We start from the raw sequence: 14,053 nt of genomic DNA on the forward strand, positions 1-14,053 counted from the left end.
TGTTAAATGTATGTTACAGCTAGGGCTAAAGTATCTTTTTAAAAAAATTTTTATGTATTTTGTACAGGGTCTCACTATGCAGCTCAGACTCGCAGTGATCCTCCTGTTTTCAGCCTCCCCAGTGCTGGGATTATAGGCAAGCGTCAGCGTGCCCCAGTGGTCGGCTCAATGTGCCTGGGGGCGGGGCTGGCACAGCATGTGGTGCCGGGGATTGAACCCCTTCCCTACTCTTGCCTAAGCAGGCGCTTAGTCCGCTGAGCTATCTCCCTGGCCCAAGAATATCTTTAAGTTCTATTTGGAAACTAAATGGCAAGACTAATGAAGCTATTAGTCCTCTGCTATGCAGCTTAGGGTCAAGTTGGGGATCAACTTTAGGCTTTCTGATCACAGAGCCTTAAGCATTATGCTGTATAATTTGTTATGAGCTTATGATGATGATAAAGAAAAAATACATGTTAAGGGAAATACAGTTTTCAAGTTTGAGGGCATTTTTAAATTAAGAGAGTCATCGAGAATCTCTTCTCCAAGGAGTGTTCCAGTTATCATCTTTTGGCTTTCTATAAGAGATTACATAGCTTTGCTATTTTTAATTTTAACACACCTAAGATGTGCTAAATTTACCAAGCAGACCGTGATGAGAGTAGTGCCGTTGCTAGGTGCCCTGAGTCAGGACTTGCACTAGAGCAGTAAAAGATCCTCATGAGACATGCTAATGTGGGCTCGGGCTATGGGGTGCAGAGAGGGTCTAGGGGTTTGGTCTTTTTGAGACAAGGTTGCAGTGTGCTGCTCCTGCTGGTCTTGAACTCACTTTGTGGTCTTGGCTGGCTTTGAACTTGCAGCTGTCTGCCTACTTCAGCCTCTTGATTGCTGGGATTACAGGCACACAGCACCACAGCCAGCTAGGATTTCGGGTTTAAAGACATGGCAAGATGAATTGCGGGAAGTGAAAATCCCATTTCTGTAGGCCTTTGCTAGCAGTTCTTTGTTTTCATGCTGTACTCTCTTGTCTGTTCTCCCCACAGCAGTCAGAAAGATCTTGTAAAAATGTAAATCAGAGCCCCTCACTCCCTTTCCTCAAGAGGCAGGCTCTGGCTGCCTGCAGGGCCTGCCTGAGCCACCAGCCACTCCTGACCTCAGCCCTTGGTGTGGCCCCTGTCTGCTTTCTTGCCGCCACAGCTGAGCTCCACCTAGGGCCCTTTGCCCTTGCTCTTTATCTGCCTATCTGATACCTAAAACTGCCGCAGGAAATGAGTAACCTGGAGTGGATGGCACTGCCTGATGAGCAGCAGCTCCTGCCTGAATCGGAATCCTTCCTCCTGCGGGTCTGCGGGACAGTGTCCCATCACCTAGTCCTCAGTAGGTGCTCAGTCGCTGTTTGTTCCCTAATTTATGATTAAGGTTCATTGTCAGTTTCTACTATGGTGGGGGGGCACTTGTGGGTTAGCTCATTGTCTAAAGCGCCTGCTTGGGCAAATTCAGGCGCAGGGAACCGGGGTAGCACCACATGCCACAACAGACCTGCCCTTAGGGCAGCCTGAGCTAGCAAAAAAAAAAAAAAGAAAGAAAGAAAGAAAAAAAGAAGGCTTCTCAAGTCTCTATGCTCTCTTTACCCATTGTGTATGTTCAGTGTGGTAACAGGCTGTAAGGGTGTATGGCTAAGAAATACTTGCTTGACTGTAGGGGGTCACAAATCTGTTGTGTTTTCTCAAGCAAGATAGCATATCATAGAGAGTACTTTTAGACCAACTTGATTTAATTTTTACTTAGTCATGTGAATGTGTGAATGTATGTATGTATGTATTTAGTACAGGATCTCCAGAGTCTCACTACACAGATCGGACTCTAGTGATCCTCCTGTTTGCAGCCTCCCAAGCGCTTACAGGCCCACTTGCCACCACGCCCTGGCTCAGTCTGTCTCAGCATGTTCCTCGGGGTGGGGCTGGCATGGCACACTGGAGACTGAACCTGGTCCCTGTGTCTTCCTAAGCAGGAGCTTTCACCTGCTGAGCTATCTGGCTGGCCCAGTCATGTGAATTTAATAGCAAAGATTTTAAGACGGTACAGGCAATTGGGGAAGGAAATTTTAAGCATGTTCTTTTACCTCACGATAGTTTATCTCCTGGCCTCCTACTTTACATAGGAATAATCATGTATATTTTTCTGTAAGTAGATTTTCAAGTCCATTGCTATCTTTGTTCCTAAGAGCTCTAAGAACAACAGAGCAGTCTGCAGAAGTTTTCCTGATTCGGGCGGTGTCTGTGAGATAGGGGTGTGAGCTTATTTTTTCTCTTGGCACCCTTCTAGCCTTCCTTGACTGCTTTCAGTTCTGCACGGTTGCTGTGTAGGGAATCTGACCAGGGGCTGCTATTCTGTTGGTGCTTTGGAAGGACTTGTATCTACTGGTACAAGTTAGGGTTTTGCTTTATTTTGGTACTGGGAGTCAAAGTCAAGAGCTCATGCTCGCCAGGCGGGTGTGATGCCAGTGAGCTATATCCCCAGTCCCCTAGGGTATTGTTTAAACATTACAGTTTGAAATAGAGAAGGTGAAGTAGTCTTGTGAGTTTTAAAAAATGGTTTCTGAATAAAGTTGGTTAATTTAGGATGTGATAAATGGTAGTGCCACTGTAAAAGTAATGTGTGTGTTTGTTTTTTTAGGAAATCATGAATCAGGCAGATAAAAATCAACAAGAGATCCCATCCTACCTTAGTGATGAGCCACCAGAAGGTAAGATGCATCTGTAACACTAAGAATGGGAGAAATTTCCTGGTGAATTAAAGCTCTGATTATTTTTATTGTCTGTAAAGAATCATAGTCTGTTTACCTGGTCAGTAAATAGAGCGCCAAATGAACCCGTAGCCTGTAGTAGAGAAGCACAGATACCGGTGAGTAGAGGTACGAGGTGATTCTATTTTATGAGGCCTATTTTCTGTCCACCCTCTATTTTTAGATCATATTACAAGAGCATCTTTTCATCCGTACAGAGTTATAGGTATGTACACAGAAAGGATGGGCGGTATTTTTGATGTCCTGCATACCAAAAATCAAATATGCAAGAGGCATATGAGATGTTCTTACTGCTTGGCCTTGGGGACTGCTTAGATTGGCCTTCTGAAGTGTCATTCTTTTTTAGATTGAAAATGATGACATCATGAATTGTCTTTTCTAAAAGCTTTGCAAACACTCATGGCCCCCACGCTGGTCCTGATCGCCAACAGAAAATGGCTATGAACACTTTCTATGTCTGGTTTTGGTGTCCAGTGGTGGCGAGCCTTTTAAAGCCTGCAGTGACACAAACAGCCGCTGCAGCATGAGCGCCACGGGCTCGCCACCACTGGTGCAGTCTGTTAATGCAAATAATGATCTCCTTGGAGAGTTGCATGTTGACTGCTGCAAGTCCTAACTCTAAGCATTGTATTTTCTTTCCATTTCTGTCCCCCACTGTCTCACTTTTCTTTATATATTACATTGTAGGCAAATAAAATTGCTAGGAAAATAACAGTAAAAAACTTCTCTTAAGCCTAAAAGAAGGTGGAAGAACTAGTTGACTCCATTTAATTTGGTTTATTTGGCAGAGTAGCTTAGAAAATTATTAACTTAGCTCTTTTCTTTGCCTTATTTTTAGGACTTGAACCATAGGGTTTTTGGGAAAAAAAAAAAAACAACAAACCTAGGCTTCAGTGCGAGTTAAGCTGTTGGGAAAGAAGAAAGAAAGGGATAAATGGAGGCCCCCCCAGGAACTTGATTGTCTGTCAAGGAAGAGAGCAGAGCCTCAGGAGTGTCTTCATGGGCCAGCTGCTTAAAAAGCACAGTTTATGTGGTGTAATTAAGAGGACACTAATTAGAACTGTATTAATACCGTATTGGATTGTGAAAAATCATTTGTCCTCGTTAAATGCACATGTACCAAATTTAGCAAAGCAAGACAGTTTTGCAAATGAAGCATCTGGCACTTGGCTAGTCACCTGCAACCCTCAGATCAGTTTTGTCTTTTTTTTTCCCCCTCAGATCAGTTTTGCTTTTCCTGTTTTTGACCTTAAATACAAAAAAGCTACAAGTTATGAAATCCTTTACATTGTAAGCTTATGGCATATCTAGAGCCTTGTCTTTTATTGTAGACATTTAAATTGTTATGTCAGTTTGCTTCCAAAGGTGTTTTGGTGCTGGGGATTGAACTCAGGACCTCACCCTTGCTGGGCAGGATAGGTTCAATGACTGAGCTACACCCAGGCCCCACTGCTTAGTTTTACTGAAAGCATTTGACTGATCTCTTTTGAAATGTAGCCACTGCTATATACATCCCTGTGTACTGTTTTAACTAGTCTCAAGAGATTTGTCTACTTAGAATAAATGTAAAGGCTCCAAAAATGAAAAAACAACTCCCCCCCCCACTGTCTCAAAGTGAATTTGTGCTTTGGATATTAAGTATTAGTAGGTTGCCTATTACCAGCTGTGATTGTCACTCTGCTAGGATCTGGTAGTTTGGTGCTGTGGTTTGGAACTGTGTCCCCAAGGACTTACACTTTTCAGTGATGTTTGGGAGAACCATGTTGCTGCTGCCTAAATTACTGTGCTCATTTGAAGCTGGTACAGTCAAGGACTGACTAGATCTTCTGTCAGACCCCTCAGCAGTTTGCAGTTACATGTTAATGTAATCTTTCTTTTCAAAGAAAGCAAAGAAAACTAAATCATGACTTGGGAAAAGCTAATTTTTCGGCTGGGCTTGTCTTTTCGTGGGTGTCTGCAGAGAGCATTGAAAGCACAGATTCTGTCAGGCAAGAGTGACTGAGGAAGTGACAGAAACATTGGCCATGCTGTATGTCGTTTAGCTGCCTGTGTCCGTCTGAGCAACGTGGTTTTAGGCAGTATGACTTTAATGACTACTTTAATTTTCCTGTCTTGACACAGCATTAGACCTTGAAATAAATTTTAAGGGACACAACTGAGTAGTGATGCAAGTGTGTTTAAGTTAATGATTCCCATGCTGTTTGGTTTCAGGTCACTTTTACACTCAAAAATTGAGGCCCCACAGAGCTTGTGTCTACCATATTAGCAATAAAAATGGAGAAGGTTTCATCCTTTCCTGACTGAGTAAACCTTACAAACCTATTCCATGTTAAGAGTTAACATGCTTTTATGAGAAGTACCTCTTTGCAGAACAACGTGATCAGGGGTCAGTGCCCACAGGCTCTGTGCAGTCCTGATGCTGGAGCCCGACTTAGTCCGCTGTGGGCTTGTGGCAGAGTGAAAGTTGAAAGACGGGCAGTGCTCTATTGTGAAACCCTTTTTACCTCCTGGGAGGCAAAAGATGTCTCGAGGAGCCAGCGGGCTCTGAGGATGTGCCCTGAGAGCCAGGACTTTAGGTGAGGACCTCGTTCCAGTGAGGACTGATTGCATCCTTGTGAGGAAATGAAAGGTCACCTGTGTTTATCTCCTGTGTTTTCATGTTCCTTATAGGATAAGCCTGTACATCAAGGGGACACACTTGAAAACAGGGTTCTGTTTATGACTGTTGCATAGTGGCTACAGCATTCCTTCCCAGACACTGAGACAGCACCTGAGCAGAGGGTGTAATACGTGTTCAATGTTGTCTTTAGTCACGTGCCAAGAGGTCACTGATGACTACTTCTCATGCGGGGACTTGGATTTGATGTGATGTTTTCTCTCCTTAGGTTCCATGAAGGATCATCCGCAGCAGCAGCCAGGCATGCTGTCCCGTGTGACTGGGGGTATCTTCAGTGTTACCAAGGGTGCTGTCGGTGCCACCATTGGCGGTGTGGCTTGGATTGGTGGAAAGAGTCTGGAGGTGACCAAAACAGCTGTTACAACAGTGCCTTCCATGGGAATAGGGCTGGTGAGAGGGGGCGTGTCTGCTGTGGCTGGAGGTGTCACAGCGGTAGGGTCTGCCGTTGTCAACAAAGTGCCCTTGACGGGAAAGAAGAAAGACAAGTCTGACTAAGCTATGGAGGTACACTTGCTTTCCACTGCACTCTGATGCCAGTGGCACCGAGTCACTACGTTACGGACTACAATGTCATCACCTGTTCCGGATGATTATCTTCTGACTGCTGTGTTGAAAGTATTGCTGACTGGCTTTCAGCTAGAGACCAATACCAGCACAGTGTGTGAAGGCTTCTCATACTTACGTTCCAGCTTTTTATCTGGTAAAATGTTACACTTCCTCAGCTGTAACTGAATATACGGTATGTCTGAACATTTCCTCTAAGTCTTTCAGTCTGACTAAAATGTGAAAGTCGAATTTAGTTAGATGACCTTTCCAGTTCCATGTGTACAGTGTGCCAGGTAACTCACGTGCCCTCGGGAGCGAGCCGAGAACTACATCACCTGCACCTTTGACATGCCTCATGGCTTCAGATGTCTTAGTTTCTAAAGCAGCAGTTGAGGCCAGGAAGCAGTCTTATTTAAGCTAGCAGAAGTGGCAGGAATTAGAGAAGTGTAAAAGATAACTGGTTTCACGATACTGTTAACCATCTTTTGTCAGATACGCATTCTGCTTATTTAATCATCGATGCCTTACGGAAGAAAACATCTTTTCTAATAGTTTTGTATGTGTAGTTCTTAAAATTAGCTCTGGGCTCTCTGGAAGGTTGGGAAGTAGGTTTTCCTTAAGAATCTCAGGAGTAGAGAAGCATGGCTCAGACAGTGCTTGTTAATGGTTGGACAGTGGCTAGTCAGACTGTACTTAGACCTGGGTTCATGCTCCACCATCAATACACCTCACAGTGCCTAAGGATCGTTTCTTAGCTGCGTTAGAAGGTGTCATGTTAAAGAGGAACAAATATTAAGTTCCTAAGAAGTACTTAAAGCCTACAAGATAGGAAGCATCCTTCACACTTGTTCTGTCTTTCAGACATCTTAAATCATCAGGAGCACTCCCTTTTAAAAATCAGATCAAAGCAACCACAAACAATTGAAGACTGACTTCCAAATGCAGCAAGCTCCATAGAGTAGTATGGAGTGGCAGTGGGTGTGCTCTTGGTATTTCTGTAGGCTTCTCAAGTAGATCATCTTCCAGTCGTGTAAAGGGGCTTCAGACTGCCTTCCCAGCTGCCTCCTGGCAGGGAACTGGCATTGCCCTTCCAGATGGGGAGGTGTCTCCGTAACCTGCCAGCATGTCTCATCCGTTCCCAGGCGGGTAATTTGCCTACCGCTGTTGGTCCTTGGCTTCATGCGCATTCCGACACGTGACACGTGGAGCAGGCATTGCTCTTCCTCCTGAGCAGTATAACCGAGGCCTGAAGAACCTGAAGTCTGGAGCTGTAGGCCTCTCTGCCCCAGGAGGAAGCAGGCCGGTGGGAGCTGCTGCTGTGACTAAGTCAGGACTGAGTCCCTGGGGACGCAGTCGGAGCACTCCTGCACCTGAGGTATAAATGCTGGCTTGTAAGCCATGGAGCACTGCACTGATAATGTGGGCTACTGGATGAAGAAGACAGGAACCTTTAACATTTTCATGAAGACCAGCAGGGGTTTTGAGCGAATCTACAGACTTCTGGGACTTTTCTGCTTATACAAAACTGAAAAGTTCATTAAAGAATTCAATTAAAAGGGTCATTTATTTTATGCAACATGATTTAAGGTATATTATTTTGGTCGTTTTAATTATCAAATGGGATCTTTTTTAAAACTTCAAAATTAATAGTTGAATGCTTAATTATCTAAATAGTATTGGAAAACTTGTTTCCTGTAATTTTGAAATTACATATTGCTTTCTTGCCAGTTTGTGTTTCTCTTATCTTCCATAGTCATGGACTCTGCTGTGCTTTGTACCGTAGTTCTTCAAAGTGTAGACTTTGATTTCCTGTATGCTTGCATATTTATATTTTCAACTTTGCTTGTTCTTAAAATTGCTTGAGGAAAAATGGTTATAATTTCTGCTGTAGATGAGCCACCTGGTATACTTTACCTTGTCAAGGTTGCTTGCAGTTTGAAGCTACAGCTTAGTTGAGAAGGGCTTTGCATGGGACCAAGGAGCCATCCCAGTGACAGTCGTTACAGAGGCTGTGGCCCAGCCAGCTTGGCCTCTGACGTGCATGGCTGGATGTCTCCCACGCCTTCCCAGTTATTCTGTGGATAGGCAGCGTGGCCTGTGAAGACAGGACTTGCTCGCTTCCAGAAGCTTGAGTTCTGGTATGCACCTCGATGCGTCTGTGGCTCCGCTTACGTTCTGAGAGGGCGCTTGTCACACAAAGATAAATAATGTTGACATCACAAATCCTTGTACTAGTGAAATGTCAGATCAAATAATTTGAATAACTGTTTTGTATTAAAGGGATGGGCAAAGAACACATGAGTTGTTAATAAAGCACTATGATATGCAAAAATGGAACGTTTCATAAAGATATATAATAAGGGAAAACTGAAAGCAGGACAATCTTTAAACTTTTAGTTACATAGCAGTTCTGAAATACTATGACCAGTTTTTAATTTTTGTGGTAATGTACAAACATGACATCCCAGAATATGTATTTTGATGCCAACACAACAGTGAAATACAGATATATTTTAAGCAGCTCTAATAAAGATTAAAAACGCAGAGTTCCAGGCTTTACTTCCCTCAGTGACTGCATCGCCACCGCACGTGTGCTGGTCCCGGCCTGGGTTGGACCCAGGGAGGCTGGAGGGTGGGGCGCGGTGGGAAGTGCAGCTGCTTCCGGCTGGGCTGCCTGTCACTGTCCGCATTCCTGGTCCTCACAGAGGGGCAAGCTGGCAGCCTTGTCACTGTCACTTCCAAATTAGCCAAGTCATGGCTGTTCACCTGGTCCGGAAGTGGCAGTTGGGTCCTGCATCTGCACTTGCTGCGTGAGGGACTCGTGGCTACGAAGTGACGTGAACACAATTACACGCTAAATGGGCAGCATGGCACGGGGTTGGGAAATGGCATCTGGCCCATTTTGCGTGGGAATGCTCATTGGCTATGGTGTTAGATTTTTGAAATCTTGTTTTTAAGGTGCTCTGAGTAAGAATGGAAAAAAGGCAAAGTACAACTCTTGAAGGCTCTGGCCTAGGTGAAAACCAAGCCCGCTCGTGGCCCGCCTGAGGGGGCTGCGGCTGCCGTGAACCGTGCTCAGCGTGAGGCCGGGACGACTGGCCTGCGGAGCGTCAGCACCTGTCCTTGGAGACGCGGATCTCAGCGCTCTCGGGCTTGCTGTCCTCGTTCTCGTGAGCTACCTCACAGGTCTCCTTCGTCCAGCCCCCTGCACCCTGTGCAGGCCAACCCCACTAACGTGCTACACAAAGCTGTAGTCTCAACCTGTTTAAATTTCCAGCCTCTGGTCTGTCCCAGTGCTTCTGGACAGTGTTGTCACACCCTGTCCTACGGCTCAGGCAAGGGTCACAAGCATTTGAGGATGAATAGAGGACCGCCTGCATTCTCCTTAATCTTTTCATTAATGTTGAAAGGCTGTGCATCCCTGGCCTCAGATGTTCACTGTCCGTCAACTGTTGGCTGTGTATTTGTTAGAAAGGTCACACTTGACAGCTGAAAGCGAGCCAGTCTGTGTCTGAGTAGTATTTGTCTTGGAACAAGTTAGAGCGGAAACTCGGAAATGCTTCCACTCCAGTGCGCACCAGCCTTTTCCTGGGCAGGCAGACCTGGAGTCTCAAAGTTTTCTAGAAAGCTGTATTTACTGCAAATGTGTATGAATTGATAATTTCAGATGAAAAATTTTACAGGAAAGTTTCCATAAAAAACTTCTCTAAAAAAACCCCCAAAAAACAAAACTTCTCTAATTTGTTTGTACTTGATGTTTTTGGTAAAACAGCACAGTGACTTCTGCTGTGCCAGTTCCTTACTCTCCTGTTCACCGGGTCTGAACAGACTTCATCAGATGCCACTAACTGCACGACACATAGCTGAGAGTCCTACTAAGCTTGTCCTCCACTGCAGCAGATTGGGTGAGTGTTCCACGAGCCACGGCAGCCAAGTTACCCAAACTGACTCCAGAAGCAGGCTCTCGGTTATTCTCTTTGGATAAATATTTGATTCTCTATGATACTTCAAAATTCAGGCATTTTCTCTAAGAATGTATCATAACTTCTTCCCTGTGTTGACTGACTAAAGGCTAACTGCACAGGTGGGACCACAGGAGCGAGGGTTCAGGGCGGCAGTGAGGAAGGTGGGTCTGCACCCAAGGTGAAGAGGGGCAGCACCCCTGCACTGGGTGGAGGAAGTTCCTCGGAAATGACCGACTACAAAATGTCACAGAGGGACAGGGCAGTGGTACCTGAATTTTAGGAGTAATAGTTCAAGGATAAAGTTACCAACTTTATTTAAAATAAATGCAATTTATAATTTAAAATATAGCAGAAATCATGCTTCAAAGTAACTTTATTATATTTTGATACTGAACTCAAGACCTCGAACTTCCCAGGCAAGCACTGTGCAGTTGAGCTGTATCCTCAGCCCCTCAAAGTAATTTTAAACACAACTCAGAAACTACAGTTGACTGTAAGCAGCATGAGGCACATAATTATAGACATTTCATGCTGTTTTGCTAGAAATAATGTCAGTTACTCTTCAACATTTAATGGTGCCACGGGGTTAAATAAAGGTCTTTCTCTTTTGGCTTGAATTTTGCCAAAGTTAGCCTCAAACTCCTTTTTTGTTCCATTCAGACCTGCTAGATGTCCATCCTTTATCCTGTAGCCCAAGGAATTTAGTTTCCTTATTCTGTACTGAACTATTTGTGGTGTTAATTCAAGAACCATCGGTGTCTCTCTTAACTGAGCTATGGAAATACCCTCTTTCACTAAGCCCTGAATTCGCTCTTCTAAAACTGGAACAGAATAATACAAAAGTGCAGGACATTTCAGAATTAACTGCTTCAGGTCATGATCTGTGCATTCAAATGCATTTTTCAAGAAGGAAATACTGCTCTGAATGCCTCTTGGACAGAGATGAAAAAGGAACCCTTTGAGTTTGGAGAGAAGTTGAAGAATTTCTGAGTTTGTGAAACCCTGCTCCTGGATACATTCTAGAGTTTCTCTCACAGCCACAGGAGAACTGAACAAAATAAACGGATTCTGGCTTAATAATTTCAGTAGCCACACTTTCATGTTGGCCTCTGACCCGCCTCTGTTGAGGTAACTCTCCTGGAGCACGCCTATCATTTGTCTGTTCTTCTCAACAGGATGATGGAAGATACCGCATGCCGTTGTCAGAAACCTGCTGATGACCACTTTCCTGAGCCCCAGCTCTTGAAAGAGCTGAATGTTGAGCCTGAGGTTCTGCTGGTCCTGGACCGAGAAGAAGGCCTCTGGAAACTGCTCTACTAGCCTGAGTAACTCGTGCTCACTGCCGCAAACCAGCTGCCAGAGGTCCCTCTGGGTGGCGACCGCGGCAGGGCTGCAGAGGACGGCCTCTGGGCAGCGCTCCAGGATGCGGGCCACCTGGGCCACGTTGGCACCCAGGCCGCATAAGACACTTGCCACCTCTTCCACGTAGGCTTCTTCCACCTGAAGCACCCATCCTTTCAACCTCCGGATTTTCCTGATGTCGACAGAAAGTTTGCAGAACTTTTGTACCGTTTTCTCATTTTCTCCGGAAGACTGGCGATCTGTTGTAAAGGCCAAGCGTGCAGGTGGAGGGGCGCACCTTGGCGCTGCTTGCACCCTCCAGAAGGAGCCCAGCCTGCGGGGCCAGGCTCGCAGCAGTGGCCACATCACGCCTGTCATCCCTGCGCATCCCAGGAGAGCTGGTGCGGCTCGGTGGAGCAGGCACAGCTGTGAGAGAAGAGAGAGGCGCTCAGGAGGAGGACAGACTCGGAGGGGCCAGCCCTGGCGGCGGGAGCTCTAGACAGGAAGGTGCAAACAAGCGGAAACGCCGTCTGTGCCATGACTGCTTCCTCCTTGAGGCGGGCCGCAGTGACCCGAGCCGGCGAGGCCTCAGCTGGATGTTGGCCGACACGATTCTCAGTCCTACACACAACTTCAAAAAATGGCTTTCATATGTACAGTTGCTATTTAACGGGTACTTTTATTAGGAAAGGGGAGTCATTTCCTGCTTCACAGTAGATATTTTTGCTAAATAGCAATTTCTCAAATAGGTCTGTTAAAGTTTTTTAGTTAATATATGCTTATTTTATTAGAATTAGGTGAATGGGCACCTTCTTATGAACCCAGGATTAAAGTAAGTCCTAGCCAGATGGATGCCAGGTTCCACCTGCCAGTCTTGGTAGAGTTCAGGGCATCCTGCTTGGCTGCCATGGCCTGACATCTCGACCGCGGCCCAGGGGTGGTGACACTGGGATGAGTGGAGCCCTGTCCCCCTCCATTTCCTTAAGGTCTCTTTGGGCCAGAACTAAAGGACCTGAAATGATGAAAAGGCCTAGATGTTTATTTAATGCAAATCTTACATGAAATAGCTCCTAGCCAGTTTGCATCAGTCCCCTAGGTGTTAGGCACCCCCATGAGCACGGTGACAGCCTGGGCTGTCGGGCCTGCAGGGGAAGCTCACGTGCGGCTCTCCCTAACCCTTGGCACCAAAACGCCCCCACCACCCATGTCAAGGACGCTTCGCTTTCAAACTTGCTCTAATCCAGAAAAATGATTAATCTATAGGGAAGAATACTGATTCATTTTAATTTACTCTTCCACTCTGATGCCTGTGGGGACAAAGAAGTCTGTGTAGTGTTCGTCTGTTAACAGTTGCATCAGCTTTCTTCCTGTATCTACTAATTCCAGCAGCCAGCATGAAAAAAATGAAGTATCTCATACTTCTATGAAGACAGGGATTTTCATGGGAAAGTGGAGGAACAGCCTACTAACAAAATGGACAGGCCCGTGACTCCCGTCGTGCGGCTCCCGTGAGACCGCAAGCTTGAGCCCGTCCCCTGGCCCCCTCCCTGCCCGGCCTGGCCCTTACTCCCAGGCAAGGGCGCGGGCCGGGTCACCCCACAGATGGCGGGCAGAGCCTCCCCGGAGCGGCTCCCCAAGGCTGCGAGCTGGGAAGGCGGAAGAGCAACACCCGGCTGCGAGTGCTGAAGGAACGTGGCCGCCGGGCCTTGGCACCGAGGTCGCAGCAGTGCAGCTTGCTCAGGCAGCCACGGCGTGTGCGAGGGGAGCTGAGGAGCCGCCTCGGAGCCCCGGGTTTCTACAGTAACTGAAGCCAGCCGGCACGTAGGTTTCAGCAGCAACGCGCCTAGAGGCACGAAGCAGTCGCGTTCCCACGCGCGCTGCTGCCCGGCCACGGCGCTTCATCCCTACCCGCCTTTATCATAATTCTGAATCGAACCGAGACCCTGGTTTTCTGACAAGACCCCCAAGGCCAGGGCGCTTGGTCACCTACAGGCACCAGAGGCCGCCCCTGGCCTGGCCTGGGCCCCATGTCGCCCACAGCGACAAGTCATAAGGTGACAGTGGCCGTGGCCAGGCTCCCCCGGGGGAAGGCTTTCCCGCCTCCTCGGGCCGCCGGCGGTCGGGCGGGCGCAGGCGCTGAGGAACGCGCTCCCGCTGCAGCCCCCGTCCCGCGCGGCGGGCCGAATCGCCGTGGCCCCCGCACCTTCCTCCCGCGCCCTCCAAGAGCCGGCGCCCATCTGGGCCCGGCGACGACTCCCGGGGCCGCTTTCATCTCCTCCTCCCCTGCGGCCCGCGGACAACGCCTTCTGCGCGGATGGAGCCGGCGAGACGTGTCGCGCGCGGGCTTCCTCCCGCAGCCTCTCCCGGGAGGAGGCGTGTGCGCGGCCCGCCCCGGCCGCTCCGCCTCCCGGCCCCACCGGGCTCGGCGCCGCCCGCTGGCCAGGCTCACCTTCCCGACCTTCGCGGCCTTCGGGACACCGAGGACGGCAGCTGTCCCACCCGAGAGGCGCGGCACCGCCGAGGCCACAGCCGCCTCCTTCCGGCCTCCCAGGCCCGACCTTGAGCCCTCTTCCCGCGCGGCCACGGCCACTGCCACAGCGGCTCCCCTCGCGCTGCCCCGGGCCGCCAGCCTCCTCTGGCCTCTCGGCTCGTGGGCTACGGAGGACGCGGCCACGCCGCACAGCGGCGTGCGGGACAGGCGGCGCGGACGGCGGGGCTCGGCCCACTCACCGGACGCGC

At 48.0% G+C, this 14,053-nt stretch overlaps 2 protein-coding genes and 1 long non-coding RNA gene across 4 annotated transcripts; 2 read left to right on the forward strand and 1 right to left on the reverse strand.

Moving 5' to 3' along the window:
- Positions 1 to 2,480: 2,480 nt before the first annotated feature.
- On the forward strand, positions 2,481 to 6,102 carry Tmem263 (transmembrane protein 263). Its single transcript, XM_004623863.2, has 2 exons — positions 2,481 to 2,725; positions 5,671 to 6,102. Exons 1-2 carry the CDS (start codon positions 2,662 to 2,664, stop codon positions 5,955 to 5,957), a joined length of 351 nt encoding a protein of 116 aa, XP_004623920.1. The 5' UTR covers positions 2,481 to 2,661; the 3' UTR covers positions 5,958 to 6,102.
- Positions 6,103 to 6,150: 48 nt separating this feature from the next.
- LOC111817161 lies at positions 6,151 to 8,554 on the forward strand. The gene is made up of 2 exons (XR_002821422.1): positions 6,151 to 6,201; positions 6,870 to 8,554. It is a non-coding gene; the product is annotated as an uncharacterized LOC111817161 (long non-coding RNA).
- A 1,797-nt stretch (positions 8,555 to 10,351) lies between these two features.
- Positions 10,352 to 13,771, reverse strand: Mterf2 (mitochondrial transcription termination factor 2). 2 transcript variants are annotated; one of them, XM_023717157.1, is made up of 2 exons: positions 13,764 to 13,771; positions 10,352 to 11,740 (listed from the first exon to the last, which is right to left on the reverse strand). In XM_023717157.1, the coding sequence occupies exon 2, from the start codon at positions 11,690 to 11,692 to the stop codon at positions 10,529 to 10,531; it is 1,164 nt and encodes a 387-aa protein (XP_023572925.1). In that variant the 5' UTR covers positions 11,693 to 11,740; positions 13,764 to 13,771; the 3' UTR covers positions 10,352 to 10,528. The 2 variants fall into 2 exon arrangements, with proteins under 2 accessions (XP_023572925.1, XP_004623921.2); XM_004623864.2 differs by lacking the exon at positions 13,764 to 13,771 and adding an exon at positions 12,949 to 13,043.
- Between the last annotated feature and the right edge of the window lie 282 nt (positions 13,772 to 14,053).

Source organism: Octodon degus, unplaced genomic scaffold, assembly GCF_000260255.1.
Source record: "Octodon degus isolate 3935 unplaced genomic scaffold, OctDeg1.0 scaffold00004, whole genome shotgun sequence".
Taxonomy (NCBI): domain Eukaryota; kingdom Metazoa; phylum Chordata; class Mammalia; order Rodentia; family Octodontidae; genus Octodon; species Octodon degus.